The following is a 16,627-nucleotide window of genomic DNA, read 5'->3' as shown; positions in this document are numbered from 1 at the left end:
AAGAAGTATAATGATTCTGTATCTACATTTAAACATTCTTGTTCATACTGCATTAATATATGCTCATTTTGAGATTTCATGCAGAGAAAGAAATCACAACAAAGTCAATTGACCAAAACTGTATTTATTAAACAGTTATTAAGCAATGGCACAAATGTTCATGTCATTTCCAAAACAGAAAGTGCAAGATTGTCAGAGACCTTTTTGGTGTCAAATAAAAATGAGATGCATAATAGGAAATCAAATAGTGTTCGTCATTCGCTATGTTGTAGGTTACTGTGGACGTTATTAAATTCTGTTGTTGACTAATTTTTTCATATGGTGTTGATCTGGAAATGTTTTCCTCTGTATTTTGATGGTGTGGCACCGAACGATGATGTTGACATGCGTAGTAAGCACTCTTCATTCTCTAGCAGGTGATTTTTCAAATGTTTCTATATAATAGCAGTAATGCTACTTTTTATAGCAACGCTTTTGGCCCACACTTGACAAATTTACGGTTGTCTGTTCGACATATTCCCACTTGAAGCCAAACCACCGCCAGACTAGGACCCCCTACTGTTTTTCTTGGGAATTATTTCTTCCTTCATTTGCACCTTCTTTCTCTCGTATTACCACTCGCACGGCTCTGCTAGCATCACAGCTAACGTTTCCCATGCCGTTACCTCTCTGCTTCGCAAGGGCGTATACGTATGTGACATATGATGTGACAGTATGTGACGTACGTATGTAAGAAGGTGCGCTTACTGTCTGTGAGAAGGAGACACAGGAAAGAGCAAGAAGAGTCTGTCGTTTAATGCCAGCAGCTAAAAGCAACTGCGTGAGTACGTATACTCGAATATCACGATATAGTCATTTTTTACATCGCACAGAGACAAACCTGCGATACATCGTGTATATCGATATATCGCCCAGCCCTAATGTACACTTCGTACAATATTTTGACCATCCACCCCCCTTTCCTGTGTGTTCAATGTGTGCCTGAGTACTTCTGGGGCAGCGGGAGATGGGAGACACGCCCACCAGATTGCAACGAAGATCGGTAGTTGACTCACAACGCAGTTGTAGTTTTATGAAGCGTGTTGAGAGACCCAAACCGACACCAACAGTGTAATAAATCAGTGTGATAATAAGAACAGCCTTGAAGTTTGACTTCCTGGAGGCCGGCTTACAATGTTAGACTTGGACAACTCCTGAGGCGAACAAAAAGAAGTTTCTACTGTCCTCCCTCACGACATTATGACTGCTGTGTACTGTGAAAATAAACAAATGGCAGCACCCACTTCTACTTCTTTATTAGGAAATACCAAGTGTGTTATTTACAGCAGTGGGCTGTCCAAGGGCCAGATTTGTTTTCAGAAGATATTATGAGAGCCAGATGTTATAGTAATGTAAAATTAACATTGTATCAAAAGTATCGGTTTATATTATTTTAGATATAATTTTTAAGTGAATATATTGCCTTAATGTTCACAAGCTAATATTAATTGTCTTGCAACCAGCCTACTGAAATGTCTTGCATAGGTCCAATTTTACTGCCCTACTCATTAAAAATCAGGGGTTTAGTTTAGGGACTAAAAGTGCTAATGTTGTAATTTATTTAAAAAAAAAACCCACACACATTTTGGCTGAATCATGTACATATCAGAGTGCAAACTCTTGAGCTGTGGAGGTAGTGACAACTAGAGATTGAAATGGTTCATGTTAAATGAAGCCACACGACTCACAGACATACAGTATTATCAAACCTAACCTAAATTACAAGTGCTCCTATAAAATCAATGAAAAACTTTAATCTGTGCTTAAGTTTTTTACAAATTACCCGTATTTTTCGGACTATAAGGCACACTTAAAATCCTTTCATTTTCTCAAAACTCGACAGTGCGCCTTATAACCCAGTGCGCTTCATGTACGGAATAGTTTTGATTGTGCTTACCGACCTCGAAGCTATTTTATTTGGTACATGGTGTAATGATAAGTGTGACCAGTAGATGGCATTCACACATAAGAGATACGTGTGGACTGCGATATGACTCAAGTAAACACCAACATTTTATATATTCCATTGAAAATATAGAACATTACACACAGTGCTCAAAAATCTATCAAAATGTTTTAGTAGGACTTTGGTAAGCTATGATTGAGGGATTGTACTGTTCTTCAACATAGGAGTATTATTATGGTGTGTCTGTATAAGGTAAGACGTATTATCCGGCGTTTTGTTACGCAATATTATGCCAAAGCAACTTTTCTTGCCGTCTGCTACCTGCTAATCTGTATTTGGGATCTGCATAAATCCTGAAAATTTGCGCGTGTCCCCCTTTGTAGTTCATGCCGACCCCATAGTCAATAAGTTTGTTCTTTTTTGTCTATCTTCTTGTTATTGGACATTCATCCTCTTTTGTTGCCATTTCTAATATAAAGTAGTGTACAGTTGTAACTTATACCTCTCTATGGAATCACTAAAAACTACAGGTGTAGTGATTTTACATAATTCACCCAAGGAACTTTAGTCATTAGAGCAACTTGAGGGTTGCAGGTTCGATCCCCGCTTCCGCCATCCTAGTCACTTCCGTGTGTCCTTGGGCAAGACACTTTACCCACCTGCTCCTAGTGCCACCCACACTGCTTTAAATGTAAAAAATTGATATTGGGTTTCACTATGTAAAGCGCTTTGAGTCACTAGAGAAAAAGTGCTATATAAATATAATTCACTTCACTTCACTTAGAGCATTTCGGTCATACGGTTTTTCACGGGACACATTTCGGGCATTGTTGTTGCACTAGTGAGCCACGGATGAGGAGATGTTGCTCCGTTATTGATTGAATTAAAGTCTGAATGTCATTAAAACAGTTAGCTCCATCTTTTGACACTTCTTCCACTCCCGTCCTTGCTACACCGCTACAACAAAGATGACGAGGAGAAGACGCTGTCGAAGTGGAGGCATGTAAATAAGACCGCTCGCTCACAAAACGGCGCATCTTGAAGCGACTGTTAGAGAGATGATCTGTAAAACATCATCTATGCAACATTTTGACCAAATAACCACCATTACATGTTATGTAGACCACCAGTCTTATACATTTAGAAAAACAACAACAATATGACTCATTTAATTCACCCTATAATCCTGTGTGCCTTATATATGAAAATAGACTTGACTAAAATCCAGTGAACCAAATGGGCCGGAAAATACAGTACTAGCTTATTGTGGGGTTGCAGCCAAAAATGGGGCCAATGCATTTAAAATGTACCTAAGTTTTACACTTTTGCGACAGGGGGAGCAGGGGCCTTTTTTGTTTGAAAGTGTTAAAGAGATCTAAGTGTGACTACACACCTAGAAGAGCCTTTTAGTTGAACTGTCAGACAGTAAATTGCTTGTATTAAAGGAAGACGTCTTGGTTCTTCCTCACAGTCATTGCAAATTGCCAGTTTTTTATCCGTCAGACACACTTTAAAATATTCCCAAACCATAGACATTCCTTTGTTAGTCAGTCACCGAGCAAGCTCGCTTGTTAGCCACGGCTCCAGCACCGGCAACAACACACTCTTGTTGTTGTTGTTATGCTGCGCTCACGGCGGTTTGATGAGGTCTTCAAGCGTCGCCAGTAAACTTCTCATGTTGCAGTCGTCAACTCCTGTGTTGTGTGTGGGAGAGGAAGAGAGGGGAGGGGCTGCTGACTGGGTTAATATCCGTGTTTTAACGTACAAAGGCAATTAAAAAAGTCATTAATTTTACTTGTTTAAGCCGATACCGACAATTTCCGATATTATTTTTTAAGCATTTATCGGCTGATAATATAGACAGGCCGATATTATATTAAATACCCCTGCCATAGTGTATAGCATGTGAATTTTTTTTTGCTTGGTAAAGATGCAATTTCCTGTATGCAATATACGTACATATGTGTACATCTACAAGCATTGTATTGCATCAATATTTCATACATGTTTTATATTACAGTCGATAATACAGGGCTTGAAATTTTGTGTGATTGCAACTGGCATTTCCTGTGCGACATTGTCCTGCCTGTTCTGTCCCTGTAATGATTTTGTGTCTCCTGACCCCAGTCTGATCTGCAGTGCTGTGTGCAAGAGATACCGCAGAAGCAGTTTTATGACATTTGCTGCAAATGAGCTGAGGCAGTCATTCACACCGGCTCCTCCGGCACAACATTGATGCACCAGCGTCTCCCATTACTAATCAATTGTTGCAATTTGTGTGCATGGTTTGCACTATAACGGACAGCTTGTTTTCTGTGTGTGGCATGCGACATATTGGCAAGAAGACAGCACCACACACTCGTAAATGTATGCCATCACTGAACCACCAGGAAGTGAATATAGCTGGTCTGTTTTCTGCACCGATAATAACTTTGATTCTTCTACTTTTTACAAGATGATAATGCTGATAATGATGTGTGTATGTGAAGTTTTTTGTCATGTCATCTAAATGCTCATTTGAGGTCAGAGGTCACTGATGCTGGACCTCAACTGAGGCCTTGTGGTCTGCTAAAGTTTATCTCTCGGATGGTTAAAGGCCTACTGAAATTAGATTTTCTTATTTAAACGGGGATAGCAGGTCCATTCTATGTGTCAGACTTGCCCATTTCGCGATTTTGCCATATTTTTGCTGAAAAAACTTAGTAGAGAACATCGACGATAAAGTTTGCAGCTTTTGGTGCGTATAAAAAAGCCCTGCCTGTACCGGAAGTACCAGACGATATGCGCGTGACGTCACGGGTTGTTGAGCTCCCCACATCCTCATTGTTTACAATCATGGCCACCAGCAGCGAGAGCGATTCGGACCGAGAAAGCGACGATTTCCCCATTAATTTGAGCGAGGATCAAAGAATCGTGGATGAGGAAAGTGAGAGTGAAGGACTAGGAAAAAAATAAAAAAAGACAAAACATTGGGAGCGATTCAGATGTTATGAGACAAATTAACTAGGATAGTTCTGGAAAATCCCTTATCTGCTTATTGTGTTAGTAGTTCAGTGAGATTATATGGTCATGCCTGTATAACCTGAAGGTCGGCCCCGCACCTTTCTTCAGCACCAGTCAACGGGTGGGGGCGATGCCCATCTCTGCCCTTCGCAAGGGACCCTCTTCGAAACACGATCTTTCGAAAGGATCGCTGCAGAATTCACTGTACTTTGTGTGTGTGGTCCAATCCAACCGTGTTTGCTTGACCGCTCTGTTCCATAGTAAAGCTTCACCGTCATCTTTCGGGAATGTAAACAATGAAACACGGGCTATGTTTGTGTTGCTACAGTCGGCCATAATACACCGCTTCCCACCTACAGGTTTCTTCTTTGACGTCTCCATTATTCATTGAACAAATTGCAAAAGTTTCAGCAACACAGATGTCCAGAATACTGTGGAATTATGCGATGAAAACAGACTTATAGCTGGGAACGGTGCTGGAACAAAATGTCCTCTACAATGCGTGACGTCACGCGCACGCGTCATAATACCGCGACGTTTCAGCAGGATACTTCGGCGCGAAATTTAAAATTGCAATTTAGTAAACTATGCCGTATTGGCATGTGTTGCAATGTTAAGATTTCATCATTGATATATAAACTATCAGACTGTGTGGTCTGTAGTAGTTGGTTTCAGTAGGCCTTTAAGGGCAGGGTTTGTGTCAATGTATAGCAGTCATTTAATCACATGCTGTTGCTCTCTCACTGTGTTTCTGACAGGTAAAATTAAGTACTCAGAAAGGGTCTATGATGCCTGTATGGAGGCTTTTGACTGCCTGCCCCTTGCTGCCCTGCTTAACCAACAGTTCTTGTGTGTCCACGGTGGGCTCTCACCAGAAATCAACTGCCTTGATGACATAAGGAAAGTAAGTGACATACTGTGGAATAGTCCAATATCATACGATCACATTAGATTGTGATATCATATTGTGTTTTATTGCCAGAATTTACAAATGTATGTGCACAATTTGTAAATCTGTATTTTCAAACAGTTAGATAGATTTAAGGAGCCTCCAGCGTTCGGACCAATGTGTGATCTGATTTGGGCCGACCCCGGTGAAGACTACGGCAGTGAAAAGACAAGCGAACACTTCAACCATAACTCTGTCAGAGGATGCTCCTACTTTTTCAGGTAGAATCAATCATTTAGTCCCTTCTAACATATGTGATATGAGGACATGGCAAATATCCAATAAACAGTATCGTACAAACCCCATTTCCATATGAGTTGGGGAATTGTGTTAGATGTAAATATAAACGGAATACAATTATTTGCAAATCATTTTCAACCCATATTCAGTTGAATATGCTACAAAGACAACATATTTGATGTTCAAACTGATAAACATTTTTTTTTTCCTGCAGATAATCATTAACTTAGAATTTCATGCAACACGTGCCAAAGTAGTTGGGAAAGGGCATGTTCACCACTGTGTTACATCACCTTTTCTTTTAACAACACTCAATAAACGTTTGGGAACTGAGGAAACTAATTGTTGAAGCTTTGAAAGCGGAATTATTTCCCATTCCTTTTTTATGTAGAGCTTTAGTCGTTCAACAGTCCGGGGTCTCCGCTGTCGTATTTTACGCTTCATAATGCGCCACACATTTTCGACGGGAGACAGGACTGGACTGCAGGCGAGCCAAGAAAGTACCCGCACTCTTTTACTACAAAGCCACGCTGTTGTAACACGTGGCTTAGCATTGTCTTGCTGAAATAAGCAGGGGCGTCCATGACAACATTGCTTGGATGACAACATACTGTATGTTGCTCCAAAACCTGTATGGACCTTTCAGCATTAATAGTGCCTTCACAGATGTGTAAGTTACCCATGCCTTGGGCACTAATACACCCCAATACCCTCACAGATGCTGGCTTTTGAACTTTGCTCCTATAAAAATCCGGATGGTTATTTTCCTCTTTGTTCCGGAGGACACCCCGTCCACAGTTTCCAAATATAATTTGAAATGTGGACTCGTCAGACCACAGGACACTGTTCCACTTTGCATCAGTCCCTCTTAGATGAGCTCAGGCCCAGCGAAGCGGGCGGCATTTCTGGGTGCTGTTGATAAATGGATTTGGCTTCGCATAGTGGAGTTTTAACTTGCACTTACAGATGTAGCGACCAACTGTAGTTACTGACAGTGGTTTTCTGAAGTGTTCCTGAGCCCATGTGGTGATATCCTTTACACACTGATGTCGGTTTTTGATGCAGTACCGCCTGAGGGATCAAAGGTCCGTAATATCATCGCTTACGTGCAGTGAGTTCTCCAAATTCTCTGAACCTTTTGATGATTTTACGGACCGCAGATGGTAAAATCCCTAAGTTCCTTGCAATAGCTCGTCGAGAAATGTTGTTCTAAAACTGTTCGACAATTTCCTTACAAATTGGTGACACTCGCCCCATCCTTGTTTGTGAATTACTGAGCATTTCATGGAAGCTGCTTTTATACCCAATCATGGCACCCAATTAGCCTGCACACATGTGGGATGTTCCAAATAAGTGTTTGATGAGCATTCCTCAATTTTATCAGTATTTATTGCCACCTTTCCCAACTTCTTTGTCACGTGTTGCTGGCATCAAATTCTAAAGTTAATGATTATTTGCAAAAAAAAAATGTTTATTAGTTTGAACATCAAATATGTCGGGTTTTTTTTTTGCAAATCATTGTATTCCGTTTATATTTCCATCTAACACTATTTCCCAACTGATATGGAAACGGGGTTTGTAAATGCTTCTAATCAATAGGGCATTCTCTCCCGTTATTAGTGTATATAAATGTCTTTACCCGAGCACTACATTCACACTTTGTCATGTAGCCTCGGATAACTGATTTAGTGGTGAACTTTTGAACATTACCCTATGTGTGCCTGAATAAGTAATAGTAGCCTGTTAAAATAGTTTGAGCTAAACATTTAAACAAGATTGATTTATGTCTCGTTTTTCTCTCTTTGCAGTTACTCAGCTGTCTGTGACTTTTTGGTAAATAATAACTTGTTGTCAGTAATTAGAGCCCATGAAGCACAAGATGCAGGGTAAGTTGGTTTTGGATTTTACTGACAAAATGTCCATGGTTGGTAAAATGTCTGATGAGTTTTTTTGTTTTGTGGCCCAATAGATATCGGATGTACAGAAAAAGTCAAACTACTGGCTTCCCTTCATTAATCACAATCTTTTCAGCTCCAAATTACCTTGATGTTTACAACAACAAAGGTTTGTTGATCTCGTAAGGGTTTTTTTTTTATTCCCCGACATGTTTTAATCCCTGGACTTCGTCCTCTGTGTGATCTCTTGCTGCAGCTGCTGTATTAAAATACGAAAACAACGTGATGAATATCAGACAGTTCAACTGTTCCCCCCACCCTTACTGGTTGCCCAATTTTATGGACGTCTTCACATGGTCTTTGCCTTTTGTCGGGGAGAAAGGTATGACTTTTGTAGGTTAGAAAAATAGTTTACCTGACACGGTTTACACTTTAAACTGAATAATAACATGCTTCAGTTTGTGCTACAATTAAAGAAAACTTCACGGTGGCAGAGGGGTTAGTGCATGGGTGTCAAACTCTGGCCCGCGGGCCAAATTTCATTTGGCCCTGGAGGCAATATCAAATTAACATTAGAGCTGGCCCGCCGGTATTATACAGAGGCGGTGCCGCTGTATAAAGTTCATACTTGCTAACCCTCCCGATCTTCCCGGGAAACTCCCGAAGTTCAGTGCCCCTCCCGAAAATCTCCCAGGGCAATCATTCTCGTGAATATCTCCCAATTTCCACCCGGACAACAATATTGGGGGCGGTGCCTTGAAGGCAATGCCTTTAACGTTCTCTACAACCTGTTGTCACGTCCACTTATCCGATATACAAACAGCGTGCCGGCCAAGCCTCATGATATAAGCAGCTTGTACACACTCATAAGTGAATGCAAAACATACTTAGTCAACAGCTATACAGGTCACACTGAGGGTGGCTGTATAAATAAATGATAAATGGGTTGTACTTGTATAGCGCTTTTTCTACCTTCAAGGTACTCAAAGCGCTTTGACACTACTTCCACATTTACCCATTCACACACACATTCACACACTGATGGAGGGAGCTGCCATGCAAGGCGCCAACCAGCACCCATCAGGAGCAAGGGTGAAGTGTCTTGCTCAGGACACAACGGACGTGACGAGGTTGGTACTAGGTGGGAATTGGACCAGGGACGCTCGGGTTGCGCACGGCCACTCCTCCACTGCGCCACGCCGTCCCACTTTAACACTATTACAAATATGCACCACACTGTGAACCCATACCAAACAAGAATGACAAACACATTTCGGGAGAACATCTGTACAGAACAAATACCCAGAAACCCTTGCAGCACTAACTCTTCCGGGACGCTACAATACACGCTACCACCTAAAAGGTTAATTTGTTCATCCTTGGCCCGCAGCTTTGTTCAGTGTTAAATTTTGGCCCACTCTGTATTTGAGTTTGACACCCCTGGGTTAGTGCGTCTGCCTCACAATACGAAGGTCCTGCAGTCCTGGGTTCAATCCCAGGCTCAGGATCTTTCTGTGTGGAGTTTGCATGTTCTCCCCGTGAATGCGTGGGTTCCCTCCGGGTACTCCGGCTTCCTCCCACTTCCAAAAACATGCACCAGGGAATAGGTTGATTGGCCCCTAGTGTGTGAATGTGAGTGTGAATGTTGTCTGTCTATCTGTGTTGGCCCTGCGATGAGGTGGCGACTTGTCCAGGGTGTACGCCGCCTTCCGCCCGATTGTTGCTGAGATAGGCGCCAGCGACCCCAAAAAGGAATAAGCGCTAGAAAATGGATGGATGGATAAAGAAAACTTTGATTAGCTTAACCCCTGATTTTCACAGGATGCCAAACTAGCTGCGGCAACGGCATTATTCAAGTCAATGTGTCCGTTTCCACCGCCCACGGAACATTTCGCATCGCTGCGCTAAATATACGCAGGGCTTCTATTGTTGCCGGCCGCCGCAACACGCCGGTTTAATTTAGCTAAAGTAAACCGGGGTTGGACAGGAAGTTATGCACAAGCACAAAATAAACAATCTTTTACTTTCAAAAGAAAATAGTTTGTCATTAAGGCAGATCATATTTTACACTTTGAAACATCCTAATTGTGAAAGGTTTTCAGACGTAATGTCACCACGTTGACACAAATGGATGTGGGCATGCTGATTCTTGAGGTTCAACATTTAAAATGTGTATGCCAAGCAAGCGGGAGAAAGAAAGATTGATGTATAGACCTAGGCTTCGATAATGATAATAATAATGGATTCGATTTATATCGCGCTTTTCTATTGTTAGATACTCAAAGCGCTCACAAAGAAGTGGGAACCCATCATTCATTCACACCTGGTGGTGGTAAGCTATGTCTGTAGCCACAGCTGCCCTGGGGTAGACTGACTGAAGCGTGGCTGCCAGTTTGCGCCTACGGCCCCTCCGACCACCACCAATCATTCATTCACCAGTGTGAGCGGCACCGGGGGCAAAGGGTGAAGTGTCCTGCCCAAGGACACTACAGCAGCGATTTGGATGTCAATAGGTGGGAAGCGAACCTGCAACCCTCAGATTTCTGGCACGGGCGCTCTACCCACTACGCCATGCCGCCTCGATGTGACGAAACCACAGGTGTGTGGTGTTCTGCAAAGACCTGGTCAACTTGACAGTCAAAGCCAGGGGTCTCAGACACGCAAGACGTTATTTTCCGGCCCCCAGCTTAATTTGAAAGTTTAATGTTAGTGCGGCTCGCAAGTTTTATATGAATGGCGCTTGACAGCGTTGTGTTACTTGGGTCCAAAATGGCTCCTTCAACGTTCTGGGTTGCCTACCCCTGCATTGGTGGAAAAGCGGCAAATGAGTGAAAGCGACAGAGACGTTGCCATGGAGATTAGGGTTTTCTTACGTGCCTGGCTGCAGTCACACCGCGACACCTGTCCGTCAGTAATAACTGTCCCCCAATTCAAACCGTTATTTGTTTTTTTTATTGTTTAATTTGATTTGCCTCACACGATTGACGATTACGGGAGCCGTCACTTTTTTTGCGCTCGCTATCCTGGTACTTTCCCGGCTATTATCCGCCGACCGCCCTGTTGCTGTAGGGAGGAAAAGCCGAACGCCACACATTTCGGAAATAACGTTATTCTCCGTGCGTCGGCTAAATACAAATATATTCCACTACCCCAAACATGTCTTTTTACTGTTAGTGGGCTTATTGAGTGTGGTCTACTAAGACTACAATATGACTACAATTGGAAATTGGTGCCGCCTTACACCGCTTCATTTAAATCAGGGGTTTCAGACAGGCGGCCAGCATGCCAATTACAGCCCCCTCCTTAATATGAAAGTTTAATGTTAGTGCGGCCCATCAGTTTTATATAAATGGCACTTGACAGCGTTGTGTTATTTGAGTCCAAAATGGCTCTGTCAACGTTCTGGGTTGCCTACCTCTGCATTAGTGGAAAAGCGGCAAATGAGTGAAAGCGACAGAGACGTTGCCATGGAGACGAGGGTTTTCTTACGTGCCTGTCCGTCAGTAATAACAGTCCCCGATAACCTGGACCAATTAAAACCGTTATTTGTTTGTTTATTGTTTAGTTTGCATTGCCTCACACCATGAACACTACATATATTTCTTTGACTACGGGACCCATCACTTTTTTGCGCTTGCTATCCCGGTACTTTCCCGGCTATTATCCGCCGTGTTGCTGTAGGGAGGAAAAGCGGAACGACACACATTGCGGAAATAACATTATTCTCTGTGCGTCGGCTAAATACAAATATATTCCACAACCCCAAACATGTCTTTTTTAAAGCCTCCAGTGAAGAGAAGGGTTAGTGATGAGCAAAGACAGTTCCAGGAAAAGTGGGAGATGCAATATTTCTTTGTTGAGAGCACACGTGTCTTATTTGCACAGAGAAAGTTGGAATACAATTTGAAACGTCATTATTCAACTAGACATGCTGAGGAGTATGCAAACATTTTTTTAAGAAATATTTTCTCGCGGCCCAGCTTCACTTAGACTGCGTCCAGTGGCCCCCAGGTAAATTGAGTTTGAGACCCCTGGTCAAAGCGGAGGTGTTATTTCGCATTGCTTATGTCAAAGGCTCACGAATGACATGTGGAGCTGTGTTAATAATGTTGAAGATGAAGTGCATCAATAGTTGTTATCTCCACTTGGCAAGTGCCGTGCATAACAATAGCAGCAGTTGGCATCAACTGGTGCGCCCAGTCCCCTTGAGTCCTGCTCCGTTGGTCTCGATGTTGTAAAAGTAAAAGGCTCACCATGGGGGAAATGTTTTATTAGTGGGACAGAAGTAAGAAAAACAAAATAGTTATACACTCTCCGCTTGACATGAAAATAAAGCGCCTTACTGTGTCGCTAGACAGTGGAAGTTACTGTTACCCTGAAATGGAAGTCTGGCGTGGTGATTAGCTTTTATTAGTCGCCACACCATAATAGCTCAAATAAGACAAATACTACACTGCTATACATGTTAGACATGAATATAAATTAATTTTCTAAACTTGACTTAGGCCAAAAAATATCAAGAATAGGTTTGAACAAAATAAAAAATCTGAAATATTTGCAGTAAGATGTGCTCGATCAATCAATGTTTATTTATAAAGCCCTAAATCACAAGTGTCTCAAAGGGCTGCACAAGCCACAACGACATTCTCGGTTCAGATCCCACATCAGGGCAAGGAAAAACTCACCCCAGTGGGACGTCGGTGACAATGACTATGAGAAACCTCGGAGAAACCTTGGGTTGTTACAGATAGATAGATTAGGGACGGCGTGGCGCAGTTGGGAGAGTGTCTGTGCCAGCAACCTGAGTTTTCCTGGTTCAATCCCCACCTTCTACTAACCTCGTCACGTCCGCTGTGTCCTTGAGCAAGAAACTTCACCTTTGCTCCTGATGGGTCCTGGTTAGCGCCTTGCATGGCAGCTCCCGCCATCAGTGTGTGAATGTGTGTGTGAATGGGTGAATGTGGAAATAGTGTCGTTGAGTACCCTGAAGGTAGAGAAACGCCATACAAGTATAACCCATTCCTTCAAGAGAGTACCCTCAAGAACATTTTGATTCCAACAGCTATGTACAGAATTGAGAAATAACTTGAAAAAGTAAATAATGGAGGTACAAATGGAAATAAAATAAAACATATAACAATATATATGAGCTCACACGATCTGTGAAAGTAGTCAAAAGGTAGACTTAAAAGAAAGTGTTTTGTTTGTACTTATGATTGAAATACTTTTTATGTAATTTATTGCCCTTAAGTTTTATGCCGTTTAATATCTTGTTTTTTGCGCATGGAGGGCCTTTTCACCAAATTACTGCCATTTGCTTTGTTGTAACGCTCTCAAAATCAACGTTATTTTTTTTCTTTTTTTTTCAACTTAAAATGGGATAATACACATATTGAAACACTCAAAATGTGTATTGACCCTGGCAACTTACTTGAGTAACATAACCTTCAATAACAACAGTGATTTTAATTTTTTTTTGTCATAAAATTAACAAATACGTGAAACAAAACCACATCTCTGGGGCGGGGGGAAGGGGGTACTAGGAGGACAGGGGATGCAAAACAATAACAGTGCAATACTTTTTCATAACATGGTCACTACTGCCTAGTTTTTCTTGTTATATTCTTATTTTACTGTTATATATTTTTTATTCCCATGGTTGCTTTTTATTTTTATTCTTTTTGTAGTACTTTTCTATTTTGTTTCCATTTATACCTCCATTATTTACTTTTTACTTTTTAAATTGATCTCAACTCTGCACACTGTTGCTGGAATTTTAATTTTCCTGAAGGAAGTCTCCTGAAGGAATCAATAAAGTATCTATCTATCTATCTATTTATCCATCGATCGATCGATCGATCCATCGATCTGAGGACAATGATTGAACCAAAAAAATACTTTTAAATGTTAAAAACAACAAATAACAGGAATATGCTAAGAAAAACTCATATTTGAGACTATAATATAAGTTAATCTCGCTACAAAGTATCAGTTAGGGAGGCATGGTTGTCCTGGTCGTGGAACTGTGGACCAGCTCTATACTCTCGGCAGAGTTTTTGAGGGTGCATGGGAGTTTGCCCAACCAGTCTACATGTGCTTTGTGGACTTGGAGAAGGCATTCGACCGTGTCCCTCGGGAAGTCCTGTGGGGAGTGCTCAGAGAGTATGGGGTATCGGACTGTCTTATTGTGGCAGTCCGCTCTCTGTATGATCAGTGTCAGAGCTTGGTCCGCATTGCTGGCAGTAAGTCGGACACGTTTCCAGTGAGGGTTGGACTCCGCCAAGGCTGTCCTTTGTCACCGATTCTGTTCATAACTTTTATGGACAGAATTTCTAGGCGCAGTCAAGGCGTTGAGGGGTTCCGGTTTGGTGGCCACGGGATTAGGTCTCTGCTTTTTGCAGATGATGTAGTCCTGATGGCTTCATCTGGCTGGGATCTTCAGCTCTCACTGGATCGGTTCACAGCCGAGTGTGAACCGACCGGAATGAGAATCAGCACCTCCAAGTCCGAGTCCATGGTTCTCGCCCGGAAAAGGGTGGAGTGCCATATCCGGGTTGGGGAGGAGACCCTGCCCCAAGTGGAGGAGTTCAAGTACCTAGGAGTCTTGTTCACGAGTGGGGGAAGAGTGGATCGTGAGATCGACAGGCGAATCGGTGCGGCGTCTTCAGTAATGCGGACGTTGTATCGATCCGTTGTGGTGAAGAAGGAGCTGAGCCGGAAGGCAAAGCTCTCAATTTACCGGTCGATCTACGTTCCCATCCTCACCTATGGTCATGAGCTTTGGGTCATGACCGAAAGGATAAGATCACGGGTACAAGCGGCCGAAATGAGTTTCCTCCGCCGGGTGGCGGGGCTCTCCCTTAGAGATAGGGTGAGAAGCTCTGCCATCCGGGAGGAGCTCAACGTAAATCCGCTGCTCCTCCACATCGAGAGGAGCCAGATGAGGTGGTTCGGGCATCTGGTCAGGATGCCACCCGAACGCCTCCCTAGGGATGTGTTTAGGGCACGTCCAGCTGGTAGGAGGCCACGGGGAAGACCCAGGACACGTTGGGAAGACTATGTCTCCCGGCTGGCCTGGCAACGCCTCGGGATCCCCCGGGAAGAGCTAGACGAAGTGGCTGGAGATAGGAAAGTCTGGGCTTCCCTGCTTAGGCTGCTGCCCCCGCGACCCGACCTCGGATAAGCGGAAGATGATGGATGGATGCATGGATGGATGTTTGTGACTTTCTTTTTAGAATAAATGGGTTATACTTGTATAGCGCTTTTCTATCTTCAAGGCACTCAAAGCGCTTGGACATTATTTCCACATCCACCCATTCACACACACACATTCACACACTGTTGGCCCTATTAGGAGCAAGCGTGACGGGTCTTGCTCAAGGACCCAACGGACGTGACTAGCTGGGGAATCGAATCAGGATCCCTCTGGTTGCTGGCACAGCTGGTTTACCAACCGAGCTACGCCGTCCCTTTTTTGAAACATTAACATTAACATGAACAATTTTGTCAAAACCGATGGGGCTTTATTGCCTGTTTTTTTTAATAGAGTTAGGAGGTTGGGGATCAAACCAAACACCCAAGCAGATGTTTAAATGTTTACTCTCCCCACAGTGACAGAGATGTTGGTGAATGTGCTCAACATTTGCTCGGACGATGAGCTCATGTCAGAAGGAGACGATCTCTATGAAGGTAAGCTAACCGCAACTGACGTAAGAACACAACTCCCCAGTCACAGCAACCTAGATATGTTCAGCCATTTGTGCTAATCTGTCAAAATTGGAAATTGAACAACAGCCAGGTGAGAGCTAGGGTACACCCTGGACAGATCACCAGTCAATAGACAGTGCTGATACCTACAGTAGAGAACAGAACCTATCCATCGACCAAACAATCTAAACAGTTGAATATATTACCAGTAGAGATGTCCGATAATATCAGACTGCCGATAATATTGGCCGATAAATGCTTTAAAATGTAATATTGGAGATTATTGGTATCTGTTTCAAAAAGTCAAATATATGGCTTTCTAAAACGCCGCTGTGTACACGGACGTAGGGAGAAGTACAGAGCGCCATAAACCTTAAAGGCACTGCCTTTGCGTGCAGTCCCGGTCACATAATATCTACAGCTTTTCACACACACAAGTGAATGCATACATAATTGGTGAACAGCCATACAGGTCACACTGAGGGTGGCCGTATAAACAACTTTAACACTGTTACAAATATGCGCCACACTGTGAACCCACACCAAACAAGAATGACAAACACATTTCGGGAGAACATCCGCACCGTAACACAACATAAACACAACAGAACAAATGCACAGATACCCTTGCAGCACTAACTCCTCCGGGCCGCTACAATATACACCCCCCAACCCCGCCGACCTCAACCTCCTCATGCTCTCCCAGGAGAGCATGTCCCAAATTCCAAGCTGCTGTTTTGAGGCATGTTAAAAAAAATAATGCACTTTGTGACTTCAGTAATAAATATGGCACTGCCATGTTGGCATTTTTTTTCCATAACTTGAGTTGATTTATTTTGGAAATCCTTGTTACATTGTTTAATGCATCCAGCGGGGAATCACAACAAA

At 42.8% G+C, this 16,627-nt stretch overlaps 1 protein-coding gene across 3 annotated transcripts in view; it reads left to right on the top strand.

Moving 5' to 3' along the window:
• ppp3cca (protein phosphatase 3, catalytic subunit, gamma isozyme, a) overlaps positions 1-16,627 on the top strand; it is a 79,957-nt gene that overhangs the window by 42,361 nt on the left and 20,969 nt on the right. For all 3 annotated transcript variants that reach the window (XM_061906969.1, XM_061906968.1, XM_061906967.1), the window contains exons 5-10: positions 5,707-5,852; positions 5,979-6,118; positions 7,946-8,023; positions 8,107-8,201; positions 8,289-8,414; positions 15,644-15,721. In XM_061906969.1, the coding sequence (XP_061762953.1) occupies positions 5,707-5,852; positions 5,979-6,118; positions 7,946-8,023; positions 8,107-8,201; positions 8,289-8,414; positions 15,644-15,721 (663 nt within the window). The remainder of the gene's footprint in view (positions 1-5,706; positions 5,853-5,978; positions 6,119-7,945; positions 8,024-8,106; positions 8,202-8,288; positions 8,415-15,643; positions 15,722-16,627) is intronic.

This window comes from Nerophis ophidion, linkage group LG07, assembly GCF_033978795.1.
Source record: "Nerophis ophidion isolate RoL-2023_Sa linkage group LG07, RoL_Noph_v1.0, whole genome shotgun sequence".
Taxonomy (NCBI): Eukaryota; Metazoa; Chordata; class Actinopteri; order Syngnathiformes; family Syngnathidae; genus Nerophis; species Nerophis ophidion.
The sequence above is the reverse complement of the archived record's forward strand: the minus strand, read 5'-3'. Positions and strand labels throughout refer to the sequence as shown.